The 17,242-nt window shown below is 36.9% G+C and overlaps 1 protein-coding gene across 1 annotated transcript; it reads right to left on the minus strand.

Annotated features, from left to right (window-relative positions):
- Positions 1-14,423: 14,423 nt before the first annotated feature.
- LOC143878992 (protein FAR1-RELATED SEQUENCE 5-like) lies at positions 14,424-16,802 on the minus strand. The gene has a single exon (XM_077381202.1). The coding sequence runs from the start codon at positions 16,800-16,802 to the stop codon at positions 14,424-14,426; it is 2,379 nt and encodes a 792-aa protein (XP_077237317.1).
- Between the last annotated feature and the right edge of the window lie 440 nt (positions 16,803-17,242).

Raw genomic sequence — 17,242 nt, forward strand, 5'->3', positions numbered from 1 at the left:
GGCAAGGCAGAGGACGTGGAGAGATCTCATAAGAGGGAGCTGTGAAGAGATTTTTTATGATGACCTTAGGATGCTTGCCACGTGTATGGTCCTGATTGGATCAATTGATTTGATGGGTACTCATATAGATTCATGGGCCCATTGCATAAGTCACCACATGGTCCACATCGTCTGATCCTGATTGCACGCATGGTTTCAAACTTCGGCTTCGGAATGCGTTTCGGTCCTCACCCAACCTGAAATTTTGGCCCTATACACCAATTAAAAATAAGAGGAATGATAGAATGAAGGGCGCCCTTGCCAAAATCAGCTTCAAGGGCGCCTCTATTGGTTAATTTCTTCAAAGTCAACACGGTTTCCACTTTTTTAGGCACCATCCTCTTTTTCGGCTCCACACTATGCAAAAATTAACCATTAGGGGCGCTCTTGGAGCTGATTTTTGCATGGGCACCCTTCATTTTATCATTTCTCCGAAATAATATTATATTTGATACCATATTATGGAAATTTCAGTAATTTCTGTTGAAATTCGGAAAAATATTATATAATTAAAAAATGATTTTTTTGGGTTGAAATTTCAAAATTTCGGTCGAAATGAAGTACTGTTTCGGGTATTCCCAATTTCGGTTTAGGTACTTACTGAAATCCAAAATTTCTTATTGCGATCGAAATTTAAAACCATGATTGCACGATCAAATGTCATGCTTTTGTTGTAAGATAGTTTGCAAGCTGTCGATTTCTGAGTCATTGATCATGTGTAAATTTAGTCCTATCATGTCACTTGTGTCACAGCCTTTCCCGTAACACTTGGCTACGGCTAGATGTACTCTTGATATTAAGATAGAGCATCTTTTGAAGTAAGTCATACTGTAAACCTCAAATGTATGAAAATACCTTTCATATTTTTTAAAAAAATTTAAAGACTAAATATGAGGAGCATTATTTTTGGAAAAAGTCTAGTATGCATTCTGCAACCATTATGGGGAGGGATTCTTTGGTTTGTCCACTCAAAAGACGCAAAGAAACAAAGAAAGCTTGTTGGCACCACATAAACGATAAAATGAGTATATAATTTTTTTTTTGTTTTTATGGTTCTTTATTCCATTTCTTTGGAGCGACAAATATGTTGCACTATAGAAACAATAAAATGAGTTTATCGAGATGTCTCCTCCCCAAAGCCTCTTCATTGCAGACCTCCTATTCCTCCCACCATCTCTTGCTAGCGTCCGGTCGCTGATGTCTGGTCGACCATCCAACAATTATCCGACAACCAACCTAATAAGAATGAACTCCAATGACCACCACAAAACCCCTTGTTTCATCTTCCTCTTTAGCCAACACCCTCTCCCTTCGCTACTTGCACCCTTTACGAACATGAAGATTCTATTCTCTCTATTCTCCTCTCTCATTTATAACGAGAGCCCTTCTTTCGTTTATCACACCCCTCCAAAATCCTTACCATGTGTCTAATGAACCATCTTTCTATTCTCTTTAAAAGAAGCTAGAAACTCTTTATGAGCGAAAGATTGTTAGGAACAAAGTTTTCCTAATTAGAAAGCTTGTGGACTTTAAGTTCAAAGGGTGTGTGCTCTGTTGAAGAGCATTTGAATGAGTTTTAGAGCATAGTGAACTAGTTGTCCTCTACAAAATGATGCTCGAGGAGTTCAAAGAGGGTGAGTTGCAAGCGTTGTTACTTTTGAGCTTTTTACATGATGGTTGGAAAACTTTGCTAGTATCACTTAGTATCTAATCAAATATGTTGCTCTTTCAACATTTCTGTTGACTTCAAAAGGATTACTCTTACATAATTCGTAAGCACACATGTTCTGTTTATTGAAATTAACGACTAAAGTTGCTAGTCAATTTGCTATTCAGTTAAAAGTTTATTAGGCTCTAAAATGGATGGGTCATAAATGAAAGTCTCTGCATTGGACAATTTTTTTTTAATTTGTTTTATTTGTGGCTATTTATATACTAATGGTTTTAAACTTTTAAGAGTTCAATTTTACACCCTACAATATGAACAATTAGTAAAACCAAAGTGAGAATTTTGGAGTTTGCCCTATACAGTAGTCACCAACAAATGAATAGTTTGGATAATTTTAAAAAGTGGTGACCTACTATACATCTGCTTTCCTATATTTTTTTAGTTGAAAAATAGAGCTAAACACTATTTTTCCTCATGATTGGAGGACTTGAGTGTGGAATGCTCCTAATTTTCTTCCTCATGGTCCATTGCATGTCATTGACTGGACACTTTGAAGGATCTCTATACCGAGATCAAAGAACATAGGAAGATGATTTTGGAAGAGGGCTATGCTCAGCTAATGTGGGAGTTATTACTTGGAGATGTCTTTCTTGGGTTGGATTTGTGATCTATATATAGATCACAAAGCCAACCAACTTACTTAATCCCAGCATGTTGCTATGCCCCTTCTTTATTTGTCGCCCATACCACGACATAACTCCCAAAAGGGATAAGGCCATGTGGCCACACACATCCCAACATCTCTCACTTGGCCACATTGGATGAGTGTATTCCTTTTGTGTTTCATTTTCCTTCTTGGGATATTCTCCCAAACAATTTACCTTGACTCATATATCCCTGAGTCCCATTAACCTATGTGCTTAATGAATTCCCGCACGATCCAAGAACCGGCAATGTATCACAAAAGATTTATGTCTAGGATATTCTCCCAAACAGATTTGATTTGACCCAAAAATCCTTGAGTCCCATCAAGCTATATGCTGAATAAATTTCTGTACGAACTCCTTCTAACAAAGGATCGGCATTATTCCGTCTAGGATATTCTCCCAAACAATCTTTCTTTGACTTAGATACTTTTAAGTCCCATCAAGTGCACATGCTTGATAAAAGTTTCTGATCGGCAATCATACCATCTGGGATATTCTCCCAAACAAATTTTCTTTGACTTAGACACTTTTGAGTCCCATCAAGCCAACATGCTTGATAAAGGTTTCCGCACGAATTCCTTTCGTCAAAGGATCGGCAATTATAATGACTGAAATTTTCTTCCCTTAGAAAAACTTTCGTTTTGGACCATTGGATCATTTGATCCTTTGATCAAGGGTTGAGATTATCTAGATCAACTATCGATTCTGGGAATGTACCTTGGCGTAGTGTTAAACTACTTAGATTCTCTAATCTCCAAATCAAGGGTTATTAGTGTAGTTAGAAAACTTTCCTAAAAAATTTATTCCATGGAATATTTCACTTAAAATATGAAAAATACACTTTTTGAGGGAGATCCACGATTTCCCCTTCTTGGAAATCGTGCACACTTCCATACGAAGTGTGGGCCCACTTCCTATTAAATTTTGTTTATATAAAAAAATAAAAAGGAAATATAAATTTATCCATAGTAATCTTATGAAACAACCCCAACCCAAAAGATAGCTAACTTACCTTATAGATAAGATCAACTACAACTCTACCCTTTATCTTTTAGTAGAGAAAATATCTCAACCGGCTATTTTTAAATATCAAAAACACTATTCACATTTTTTTATGAGGATCTATATAGCCCTCCCCATAGTTGCACGCCCACTTTGGGTGTGGTTAAAAACTGGGTTTTTGTTGGAGATTGGAAACAGAACTAGTTAGAAGGTGAAGGAAGGTGAGATTAGATCCAATTTTCATCTGTGCTATACTATCAAAACAAGTAAGTACTCCTTACCATCTTGTCAATATGTGTACGTACGGTTTTTAAAACCGTGATCTTCATTAGTTCTAGGGTGTGAGTTTCACATACATGAATGTGCCTACTCATGAATTTTTTTTTATAAATATAAGTATATATATATATATATATATATATATATATATATATATATATTTTATAAAAGATTTTCGATAGCTAGTGATGCACAAAAAAATGAAACTTCGTATGATGGTACTGTTGATTTTTGGTGTACATAATCGTATTGGTATTAACTAAAAGATTTCAACAGTTAATGTGCATCTTTTTAAAAGTAATGATATAGTATATATTGTTGATTTCGGTATGTATGTACGCATTTTTTTATCTAAATTTGACAGTTAAAGGGTATGCAGAAAACTAATGATTTTATGTCCACCGCTGATTTAAAATTATATATATATATATATATATATATATATATATATATATATTTATGTATTCTCATAAATCCGAAAATCTGATAGTATATAATATTTACAAAATCAAAGATTTCTATGTATGTAAGTGTACATTGGTGTATTTGTATTAAGCCCAAAAATTTGCCATTTTAAGTATACTTACTATATATATATATATATATATATATATATATATATATATATGAGGAAAATGATTGTGAGCTTGAAGCTCATATAGCTTATATGAGCTTGAGGGCCTAAACACATGCGGCCCACATTATTAGGATGATCCCAAGCATTCATTTGAAAGGCCCTTACATAGATAGGGTGTGTATAAAAAATCAGCTCCATAGGATCATCCTAACCCATCCAAAAGTGGAGGGCAAAATGGACAGAAACCGTTTGCCACAAATCTGCCCATTTTTGCCCTCCGATTTTGGAGGGGTTAGGATGATCCAATGGAGCTGATTTTTGGTACACACCCTATCTATAATGGGGCCTTGCAAATGAATGGTTTGGATCACCACAAAAAATGTGGGACCTATGTGTTTGGGCCCTCAAGCTCATATAAGCTATATGAGCTTCAAGCTCGCAATCATTTTCCTCTATATATATATATATGAGAAAACGGTTCCTACACATATGTGTAGAGAGTTCTCTACACACTAGCTTAAAATACAGTGGGGGCCCACATTGTTGTGGTGATCCAAGCCATCCATTTTAAAGGCCCTCACATACATAGGCTGTCTACAAAAAATCAGATCCATAGGATCATCCCAACCCTACGATTTGTGGAGGTAAAATGGATGTCTTTAAACCTTCACAAATTAGTCCATTTTTTGCCTCCACAGTTCGAATGGTTAGGATGATCCTATGGATCTGATTTTTTGTGGACACCCTATCTATGTGAGGGCCTTAAAAATGAATGGTTTGGATCACCTAAATAATGTGGCCCCCACTGTATTTTAAACTAGTGTGTAGATAACTTATCTACACACGTGTGTAGGAACCGTTTTCTCTCTCTATATATATATATATGAAAGTTAGTCCACCGACCAAAAACACAGTGGGCCTATGTTGTTTGGATTATCCAAAGCATTCATTTGATGGGCCCTGGCATAGATAGGGTGTGCCCAAAAAATTAGCTCCATAGGATCATCATAGCCCTTCGATTTGTGGAGGTTAAAAATGGACAGTGGAGGATAAAAATACAGTGAGCCTACGTTGTTTTGATGATCCAAAGCATTCATTTGATGGGCCCTGACATAGATAGGATGTGCCTAAAAAATCATCTCCATAGGATCATCCAAACCCTTCGATTTATGGAGGTTAAAATCGACACGTATAAACTCCACAAATCTGTCCATTTTAACCACCACAATTCAAAGGTTTAGGACGATCCTATGTAGCTGATTTTTTGGGCATACCCGATCTATGCCAGGGCCTATCAAATGAATGTTTTGGATTATCCAAATAATGTGGGCACAATGTGTTTTTTGGTCGGCGGACTAGAGAAGCTTCTCTAGCCGACCGACTAGAAAAACTTTCCTCATATATATATATATATATATATATGAATGTGTGCTGTTGATTTCAAAAGGAGTTTATGTACACCCTATTAAACTAAAATTTGATAGTATTAGTATACTTAGAAAAAGTCAACAATTTTTGTATGTGTACTGTTGATTTAGAAGTGTATGTTTGGATATTCTTATTAATCAAAATGCAATAGTTAAAGTATAAAAAAATGATGATACTTATATATGCGTACCTGTGTATTTGGTCCATAATGGACAAATTTAAGGCCTCCACATGTGTGCGTTTGAGACCAAAACATGAGAGTTTTGAGACTCACATATGAGTGAATTTTAGGTCTCGAAACTAGTCAGATCTGGGACTATTTGTGCGTGTGTTCTGAAGGCACGAAACTGTCCAGATCTGGGGCCATTTTTGTGATGGTCTAGGGAACATAAAACAGTCCAGATTCAAGACTGATGCGTACGCTATTGTTGTGTGCAAAACGGTCCAGGTTTAAGACTGTTTGCGTGCTTTCAAACTCGGGTACGATTCTGATCCAGAGTTATGTATTTCCTAAGGATATTTTGGATCCAAGTCGGATCAGAATTACGCTCGGCTGTTGTAGTTCTTTTAGGTCCAAAATGAACAAGTTTTGGTGATGGAAAACAAATGTAAGGCAGCATTAGTGTTCTTGTAGGTATTAAATTGTGCCCCGAAATGGAGTTGCGTACAGTAAGAAAGTAAGGAAGTTAAAACCTAAATAACACTAATATGTATGTGAAAATTTCAAGTTGCCTTACTGGCATTCCCACTTAGAGACGATTCAACTTGCTCATATTCAAATTTTAAGGCAGGTGATATCTAACTTGATTATATGATTTTTAGTGCACATGATGGTGAAGGTGAAACTTTTCGTTACTAAATTGACATCCGTTTCTGTGGACCCCAATCCCGAGGAAGGTGGCGAGGATACGAGATCCCCGTCAATCCTCTGAGATCTCCACACGTGAAGGAGAGCTCTATGAAGGAACTCTCGAAAGAGTGTCTCTCACAACATGAGTGGCGATGTACAAATGAGATACCTTATGATTCGGGGACTAGCCCAGAACTGAGACGTACCTAAAATAACTCAGAGTCGTTATCCAAGGAAGTAGGCCCTGGATCTCATACTATACTCTGTCGCAACAGATAACCAGAGATACAAAAGTTCGTGTCTGATGACGAATGAGGAAGGTGTTAGGCGCCCCCAATTTGCCCGAGTGTAAACACCCGGTCTCTTATGCCATTTATTTATTAACTTTAAAGAATTTTGGGCGAAAATCATATGAAATGGGAACGAATATCCCCGAGAAGACGTCTACCTAAGCATGCATGTCTCGGGGATAGGCAAAAGAAAAATAAACATCCAGGTCCTAAGAAGAGTTGATATCAGTGTCACCTGTCATTAGCATGAACACTAGAATCTAAAGTCTTTTAGAGAGGCATAGAAGACCAATGCTTATCCAATATAAGATAACCCTACTACCTATCTCCATACATCATGTCTAACATCCATGCCTAAAGAGAATTAGTACCAGTATCATCTGTCATTAGAGCGAACACTAGAATCCGCCGTCTCTCAGAGAGGCATAGAAGACTAGTGTGGATCCAATAACAGATAACCCTGTTACCACTCTCTACAATCATATCTAATCCTAACACAACGTATCTAAGAAAGCGGTAAGTATATACGTGCACATCTATAACTAAAGAGATAAACATGCACAGTGAGCAAACGTCAGCAGATGATAACAAAAGTAAAAATCAGCAAATAATAAAGAGCTACTGCTAAGCATGTGAGCAAGTAGTAATCTAAATAATATGAGCATACAAATGCTACAGCTAACCATATGAATCACTTAAAGAAAGTAATTGATTGTCTTATTAAATATAACCGCAAGTGCACGGATCGCGTGTAGATACGGGTCGAACTCAGGGAAGAGAATTGTATTTCTACCCCTATACTATTCGGGAAACAAACTTAAGATATATTATTGCCTGGCATATACTCAGGATTTCGGTGGACAAAAACTTCGGAGTCAACAATATATTATAAATTTATTAACTAAATAGATATTTGAGTCGAAAATAATGTAAAAAGGATTACCAAATTAACTCTTATATTTAGGGAAAGTGTACCAAAATTCTAATGATCTCTATTAACTACTTATCTAATATAATTAGAAAACCACACTCTTGCTCTGTTTGGTTGGCGGGTTTTTTTTGGTCCTGGGATTTATGTGGGAGAAAAAAAATCCTAGGAGATTGGTGGGAAAAAAAATCCTAGAAGTATCCTGGTAAAATAAAAATCCCATGTTTGGTTGACCGAATTATGGTGGGAAAAAAAAACCTTTGTTTGGTTGCTTGAACTGTTGGGTAGAAAAAAATTCTTCTCAAGCTTATTTTTGGTTCCTGAATTTATTTTTGTTCCTGGGGTTATTTTGGGATGGGATGAAAAGGCAATCATTACAAAAGTGGGATTAAAAAATTCACCACACAAGCAATCATTACAAGAGTGGGATTAAAAAACACCTAGTGCTAAAAGGCAACCAAACATGGGATGGGAGAAAATTTTTACTAAATCTTCCTAGGACAAAAATTTAACTGGCAACTAAACGGAGCCAAGGGCTTAAGTAAATTGAAATATTATAAAAGTAATTTGGAATAGTGTAAATTTTTTAATTTAATATAAAAGAGTACTTAGGGTTAGAATCCACCATAGGTTAGGAATAGATTATTAATCAAACCAATTTTTATATTGGATAGTGTATGTGATAAATCCAGTCAATGGGGAATAAGATCAATAGATGTCATTGCCCATGAGTGTTTAATCAAATATACTACTCAATTTTGTATATTATATAAGAAATTATAGTTGTTTATCAGCAATTACTTATGCAACAGGGGAAAACCAGTGGCATAAGTGATTGGGATCCAACAAATACAAACCCTTACATAAGTTGTTATATAAACTACTGGTTTTAATTAATCATCTTTCTCCTTCCTCATGGCTTCATCTAAACCTCAAATAGATGGGTTTAGCTACTCATGGAGAAGGGGAAAGAACAAAATTAAAGAAGATAGAGAAGAGAAGTACCATCAAGAACTTGAAAAGAAACATAAAAGAATAGTAACTTCTTCACTAACTTGAAATAAACCAAAAGTACATCAAATTGGAACTTGAAATAAATAACAAAAATAAAAAGAACTTATTCTTTTTCTTGTCCAATCTTTGGTTGAATCTTCCTCCTTTAAGCTTTAATGTCACCTTGAGTTTGAATGATGGATGATGATGCCTTGGATTGAGAGTTGAAAAGAAAAAGAACTTGAAAGAAAGCAAGAGACAACAAAAGAGAGTAGGGAGTAAAAGAGAGTAGAGAGCCCTCACTTTGATATATAGCCTTCTTCCCCTTATATTTTCAAAATCCAAGAAAAGACACAAATTTGACAAGTTTCTTGTATTTTTGGCAACCACCACCTGTCTTTGGTAATTTTTGTGACTTCCACTATTTGTTTGTAATTTCATCAACTTCTTCTTTTCTTCTTTAAAATTTCACCAACTTCTCTTCTTAATAACTTTTTCACCACTTTTGTTGACTTTTTCTTCTTCCATACGTAGGAATGGGTGAAATTTGGCAACAAGACAAAAGAAACTCATGGCATGCATATAATGCAATTTATATAATATATGAGGAATAGTAATTCAAGCAAGTGGGTCCCACATATGTTATATATATATATATATATATATATATATATATATATATATATATATATATATATATGAGAAAACGGTTCCTACACATGTGTAGAGGGTTCTCTACACACTAGCTTAAAATACAGTGGGGGCCCACATTGTTTGGGTGATCCAAACCATTCATTTTTAAGGCCCTCACATAGATAGGGTGTCCACAAAAAATCAGATCCATAGGATCATCCTAACCATTCGAACTGTGAAGGCACATAGATAGGGTGTCCACAAAAAATCAGATCCATAGGATCATCCTAACCATTCGAACTGTGGAGGCAAAAAAATGGACTAATTTGTGAAGGTTTAAAGACATCCATTTTACCTCCACAAATTGTAGGGTTGGGATGATCCTATGGATCTAATTTTTTGTAGACACCCTATCTATGTGAGGGCCTTTAAAATGGATGGCTTGGATCACCCAAACAATGTGAAGGTCTAAAGACGTCCATTTTACCTCCACACATCGTAGGGTTGGGATGATCCTATGGATCTGATTTTTTGTAGACACCCTATCTATGTGAGGGCCTTTAAAATGGATGGCTTGGATCACCCAAACAATGTGGGCCCCTACTGTATTTTAAGCTAGTGTGTAGAGAACTCTCTACACATATGTGTAGGAACCGTTTTCTCACTCTCTCTCTCTCTATATATATATATATATATATATATATATATATATATATGAGCAAAGTGTTCCTGCGCAGCTGCTCAGTTAGCTTAACTGAGCAGCTGCCCCATATTTTTTGGGTGATTCAAAGCATTCATTTGATGGGCCCTTCCATGGATTGGGTGTGTACCAAAAATCAGCTCCATTGGATCACCAATGGGTGTCCATTTGTGGGGCCAAAAATGGACAGATACTGTTTGTCCACAAATCTGTCCATTTTTTGCCCCACAAATGGACACCCTAAGGTGATCCAATGGAGCTGATTTTTGGTGGACACCCTACCCATGAAAGGGCCCATGAAATGAATGCTTTGGATCCCACCCAAAATGTGGCCACATGAGTTTTTGGGGCAGCTGTTCAGTTAAGCTAACTGAGCAGCTGCGCAGGAACACTGCCCTTATATATATATATATATATATATATATATATATATATATATATATATATATATATAGAGAGAGAGAGAGAGAGAGAGAACGTTTCCTAGACACTGGCGTATTTAGAGAAAAAAAGCACTAGTGGTCTTTGAATGGAGGCCGTTAGATCTGATTAATCCAAACCCTCCATGTGAGAGAAAACGTTCTCTCGTAAAAACCCAAATAGGGGATCGCCTCTCTCCCTCTCTTGCGATGCAACCTCAAATCTACTGGAACGCCTCTCAGATCTGCTGGAACGCCTCTCACATGAGAGAACCTCAAATCCACTGGTGCGTTGATCAACCTTTCTTCCTCATACTCCCTGCCTCTCTCTCTCTCTCTGTCTCTCTGTCTCTCTCTCTCATTTTCAGAATGGGTTTCAATTTTTGTATTCTTTTTTCCTTTTTTCTCAGATCTGCTGGAATGTTCTTCTCTCTCCCTCTCTCTCTCTCTCTCTCTCTCATTTTCCTCCATGGGTTTCAATTTTTGTTTTCTTTTTTTCCTTTTTTCTCAGATTCTGCTGGAACGTTCTTCCTCCATGAGACAATCGATTGGTTGAATCTACCATGTCCTGTTCCATATGAAGAAATCCAGAGAGAAGCTTTGACTAGGTCTCAAAATTTTTGTCTTTACTGTTTTTTAGAACATGTAGTTTCTGGAAAGTTTTCCTTCGAAAAAGTGTTTTTCTTCTTCTTTCATATGATTTGTTGATTGTTTTAGGTTTATCAGTTTGTTGATTTTGGCTGCTAATTTAGGGCCCTAATCAAATGTGTACTTCACTTATTTTTAATTATAAGCATGGATTAAATCATCATGAAACCCTCATTTATTTATCTTTGTATTTTTTGATGATGAAGAAACAATGAACAGTTTTTTTAATCAAAATTTAGGGGATTTCGCATCTGTTGGTAGGCGGTTATTTGTCCCATTCTGTCAAATTTTGTTTTGGATCCTTTAGTTTCTATCTGTTTTTTTTTTTTTTTGCCATTGAGTGCAATGGAGTGAGAAAATGTCCATTTGTATTTAAATTGTGGAAACATCATTTTGGGCTGATTTGGTGTTTTGATTCTTAGATTGCTTAGGCTTATGCCACTTGGGTAAAAGTTTTGTTCATTGTCTAACCTAGTAATTTGAGGGAAATGGTTCGATCTTTGCATGCGATGGCCCACTCGTGAGATGACAAGTGGACATTCATCTATTCTAAGGTGTGAAGCTTCATATAAACCCATCATTCCCCTTATGTCTTTACCTACATTGAGTCCAAATCTCACCTTGACGTTACTTCCTGTACCTGCTTTGGGGGTATTTAACTGATGCAGGTTGAGAAAAGAAAATAATGGCTTCATCTACAAATAGTGATGGAAGGTCAAACTTTTTCAGAATACCCGCACTAAAATGTCATTGTAAGAAGAAAGCCACTTTGAAGATAACCGATACGGATATCAACGATAACCAAGAGAGGGTCTTCTACTCTTGCCACTTCAATGTAAGTAGACATTGTTTGAGTGAAATTTTGTTTCTAGCAATTTCTAATTTCTAACATTTATAAAACACGCAGGATGGTATCACTTGGAGGTGCTCTTATTTTGTATGGTTGGAGGATGTTTTATCCGGTCGCGAATTTGGGCCCCAGAGGGAATTCAATCGTCTGCGAAGGTTGAAGGATGAGGTATCTGAGTTGGAGGGGTTAATGCAACAGACGAAGGGAGAGGTTTCCAAATTGAAGGATGAGGTATCTGAGTTGAAGGGGTTAATGCAACAGATGAAGGGAGAGGTTTCCAAATTGAAGGTCGTCATCCAACGCTTGGCAGTAAAAGAGAATGGAAATGGTTGGAATAAAGTACTTGTAGTTGCAGTGTGTTTTACCTTTTTCCTTTTTTATATGTCAAAGTGAATGTGTGGGATTGTAGAAGATGAATATGTGCGATTGACTACATACAAGATTGGTAGTAGTGTGCAATTTCCATTCTATGTAATTTGAAAATGATTTGGTAGGTAATTTGGTTAGAACCTGGAAGTAGGATTGTCTCTTTTGTAATCTACAACCATAATTTGAAAATTTCTCAAACCATATTGTCTTTTAAGTTTTTGTCTTCAAGTGTTGGCCGGCTTTCCCTCAAGTTTTGTATTTTAGAATGATGTTTGTCACAAGTAGCACACTTGTAAGGTGATATAATCTCTCCACTTGGCAGGTAAAGGAGGAGGCCATCTTTTGGCAATGGCCCGCACTACAATATTCTTCTCCATGCCACCCCCTTCTAGTGTAAAAACTAAAAAGAATTGAGTCATAAATACACTAAAAGGGGGTGAATATATTACTTACCATTTAATAGTTGCATTATTCTTGTTAAGTAGATTCATAGTAGGGGAGACTTAGGGGCTAGCCATCTCTACCCAAATTGAGATCATTCGATTAAGGACTTCTCAACGGTATTTGGTCGGACTTTTGGATCAACGGATCTGATCACTTAAATGAGGTTGAAATGGGTCTAATATGTCTATTAGTTTAATAATAGGAGGAATGATATTACAAGGACTATGCAGAAAGTTATTTTACTATCAATGGTAAAAGAAAAATTTCAGGTCATAAGGCATAGGGGCAAAAGCCAAAATGGACATCTTATGCATAAGATGAATGACTGCCAAAATCAATGGTCTTTCTTTTTTGATAAAGAACCACTTGTTTTTTTTTCCGTTCTTATTTTTTGTGAAATGACAAACATTCCTCAAAACAACCAAATTTTCATTAGATGACTCAAACCAAATCAAAACGCTGAAATCTCACTGCAAGTGCCAATGGATTATGTTTCCTTGCAGGGTCAAATCCAAACCATGTCCGCTCACAAAAGATACTCTCTCGCATGAAGATGCCTGAGACCTCGCGACAGAAGCAATTGAAGAGGTTGAGCTGGAGCGAAGGAGATACAGAATAGTCAACCAAAGATCTAATCTTAGAAGCTCTTGGGATGAAAATGTCACTGCTGGGATTCTCACCAAGCAGAAAACAAAAAATCCCCAATTTTCCAATTCAAATTCTGTAAAAGCTGAGTAAAATGACAAGAGATCCCCTATTTATACTAGTCCTATTGAAATAAAAGGATATAAATACCCCTATAATGAGGAAAATGACTAAAACAGCCCTTTGGTTGACCAAGCAATAACCAGTTTTGAAATTTACGTCTTTCAGCCCTGTGTCATCAATGCAACATAATTTTTTCCTTGGGTGAGTTGTTGATCAAATATGAGTTCTTAAACATAAATTTATTCAGGTTCTGCAGGTGGACACACAATAATAAGCTTCTCAAAATTAGACTGAAGACTAACATTCTAGAATTCTCCCCAACTAATCTACTAATTGTTCAATACCATACAAATAACAAACCAATTCCTGGGATACAAATAAGTTCAAAACCATTTGTTGCAAACCATGTATGTTCAAAACCATACAAAAAACACACAAATAACACATCTTCTTGAACCACTCTACATCTAATCTTTCATGAGAAGTCCTCAACTCCATGCATCCCATGATCAAGTACGAGTAAAAACAATGTCCAAGCCTGTCAATAAAAAAAAACTGTAAGAGAAATGAAGTGAGACGAGTACTCCTAGAAAGAGAATAGTTTTGATGATAGAGTTGCACTCACCATTGAACATCTAGACGAGTTTTGGTAGCCAACTGAAGAGATTAATTTTGCATGGCTTCTTAGTACAGTACAGGGGAGCTGCATGAGAGTTTAAAGTGAGCATTCCAGATGAATCAAAATTATATGGAATGCATAATGACAAATACATTGCATAATTACAAATACAAAATCAATGCTCCTGATCACAACAATATATGTGTCAATCTTAACAAATTGAATAATGACAAATATAAAATGTAATGAAATTACAATGATCTTGATTACCTCAATGCGCACTCAAATTCTCTCCATCATCGTCACCCTTGGGTCTGTTTTTGCACGTGCTCGCATAATGCCCTTTTCCTCCACATTTTTTACACGTCCTTGGCTTAGGTTGAGATTGTGACACCTCTAATGGAGATTTAAACCTTGTAGCATTTTTTGGTCGACCCTTAGTTCTCACAACTTTGGGGTCGTGAATAAATATCTTGGATGTTTCAATCAACTGATTGGACTGTACTTGGCTACCACTGCTTTCCAAGACAATCTCTCTGTCTTTCTTTGACTGTTCACATTCCGCCAACCATATATTTAAGTCTTCTTCAATCTTCTTAGAAATACTCTTTTTTCTCGGATGTTCATCTAGTACTCTCTGAACCTTTGATGTAATGCACCATTTCTCAAATGGAGTTACTTCGTTACTATCGCCTTTACTTGTAGATTCCAAAACATTCACTCGATATCTTGCCCCAATTGTCCACCTATTTAAGAGATATCGCTCGGGAAAGGTACGTAAACGCCTCATATCCATTACGCGAAATATGTGTTTGCATAAAATTCCTTGGGTTTCAAACATTGCACACTCACAAGTAGCATTAACACCTTCAGATGCATCATATACAACCTTGTACCTTCGCCACTCCTCCTCATTTCGCATTCCTACCTTGTATTCCGTCATGTTCCCATTCTCACTCTCTATGTCCTCCCAACAATCAATACTGGCTAGAAACTCAAGTTGGAACATGTCAAAAATTACCCTGGTATAATACTTTGCAGCATCTGCTTCCAATGTGCTCTTTGTCCTCAATACAGCACGTGATGATTTCGTCCTCCAATCTTCTTCAGCTTCCTTTTTCCTGCGATCCACAACGGCCTTTTCATATTGTACCACGAATTCTTGTAAAGTGGTACTCTGATTAACAAATCCATCGAAGAAAGCATTAATGCTTTCGCTACGGGAACTAGAGGTCATTCCAGCTGTGAATGTGTCTCTAAAATAAGCAGGAACCCAGTGCGATCGTAAATCCCACATCTTACCTAACCAACTTCTTTCCTCAATTTTATATTTCTCCACCAAAGTTCTCCATTCCCTCTCACTATCGATTTTATGTTTCCTATAAAACCAATGATGGTAGGCCTTTGCAAAGTCACTGTCTTCCTCTCTCATGGCTGGAACATGCTCAACTAGATGCCTATCGATATGCCACTTACAAAAGCGATGTCTGGTATTTGGAAAAACAATCCTAATCGCATTTCGCATGGCCACATCCATATCAGTTATGATACAACCAGGAGCCTTGCCAAACATGCATTTTAACCACTCCCTAAACAACCAAATGAATGTCTCTTCCCTCTCATCTGCTAGTAGGGCACACCCAAATAGTGCAGACTGTCTGTGGTGGTTGACTCCGGTAAATGGTGCAAATGGCATCCTGTACCTGTTTGTTTTGTACGTGACGTCAAATACAATTACATCATTGAAGGTTAGGTATGCCTCTCTCGCTCTCGAATCCGCCCAAAACATCGATCTCAAGTTGCCCTCAACATCTACCTCCACGGCAAACTGAAAATCCGGATCTTCTGCTCGTTTTTGTTGGAACCAATTAACTACTGTGACAGCTTCTTTCCCCATATTGTTACTCCTTTGTTTTCTCAAATGAGACGATACCTGATTTGTTGTGATATCAGAACATGAACCGCCGGAGGCAATATTAATTGCCCTTGCAATGGTAATAGGCCCAAACCCTTCACTATGCATTTTGTCCATCAAATTCTTACATGATGCTTTCTTATGGAATGTAGTATGAGAATGATGCAAACGTGCTTTGTTAGGAGAAGTAAGATCATGACAATGATCCTCTACAAAACATCTCACTTCCCATTTCCCATCTTTTGTCAACTTGATGTCCATCTTTGCCTCACACCCCTCTCTTACAATTCGACGCCGCTTCACTTCCCTATCAATATCTCTCTTCTCATTCTCATTTTTCCTCCCCTCTTTATCACAAACATAACTCTTCCGTATAGGTTTCCCTGTCTTCATCGACTTATTTGTCCTCCATTTTCTTATTCCAAAACCTGTAGCCAAAGCATAAAGATTATAGAATTCATATGCATCTTCACAGTTATCAAAAAGCTGGCCGTCAAACGGTTTGTTCGCTCCTATGCTCCCACAATCCTCCTTAATAGGCGTCTCCAAACCATCACAACATCCGTCACCACTACCAACTTCAACTGAAGCCTCCTGACATTCTTCCTCATCAACCAACTCTAATCTATTATTACCCTCAGCCACATATAATCTGTCCGCTTGCGACAACGTATCATCAAACGGAATTAACCCATTTGCGTCAACCTCTACAATAGATAGCCCTAACGAATCCATTACGTAAAAAGCATAAACTCAACGAGTACACCAAAGATCGAACCTAGAAACATCAAACAAAATTAACTATTAAAAAGATATTCAATAGTGTATTACTGGATATAAAAAAGGTCAATAATACAGCTGATTAGAATTTCCTAAAAGAGCTCCAACTCCCAGCTCCTTAGAGACAAGAGTTGGAGCTCTAAAATGTAGATAGGTAGACCACATAAGCAATCAATTCTAAAGAATTATTGAACAAATGGCCACGATACAGCACAACTTAAAAAAAAAAAAACAATCAATATGATCATCACTTCCATCTCATTTGAAGCAGATCATCGAAACTAGCAAGATGAATGGAATTTTGTAAGCCTAAAAGATGCTTTAAAACACTTAAAATGCAAAGTCCACCTCAACTACCTCCATACCTTCGAGCATCCTTCTCACATGCAAAATGG

This window comes from Tasmannia lanceolata, unplaced genomic scaffold, assembly GCF_043159265.1.
Source record: "Tasmannia lanceolata isolate RefF3 unplaced genomic scaffold, GAP_Taslan_0.1 ptg000006l, whole genome shotgun sequence".
Lineage (NCBI taxonomy): Eukaryota > Viridiplantae > Streptophyta > Magnoliopsida > Canellales > Winteraceae > Tasmannia > Tasmannia lanceolata.

Bases quoted from the DNA above. Each gene is read 5' to 3' on its own strand.
- LOC143878992 (XM_077381202.1), bottom strand. From the start codon at position 16,802: ATGGATTCGTTAGGGCTATCTATTGTAGAGGTTGACGCAAATGGGTTA.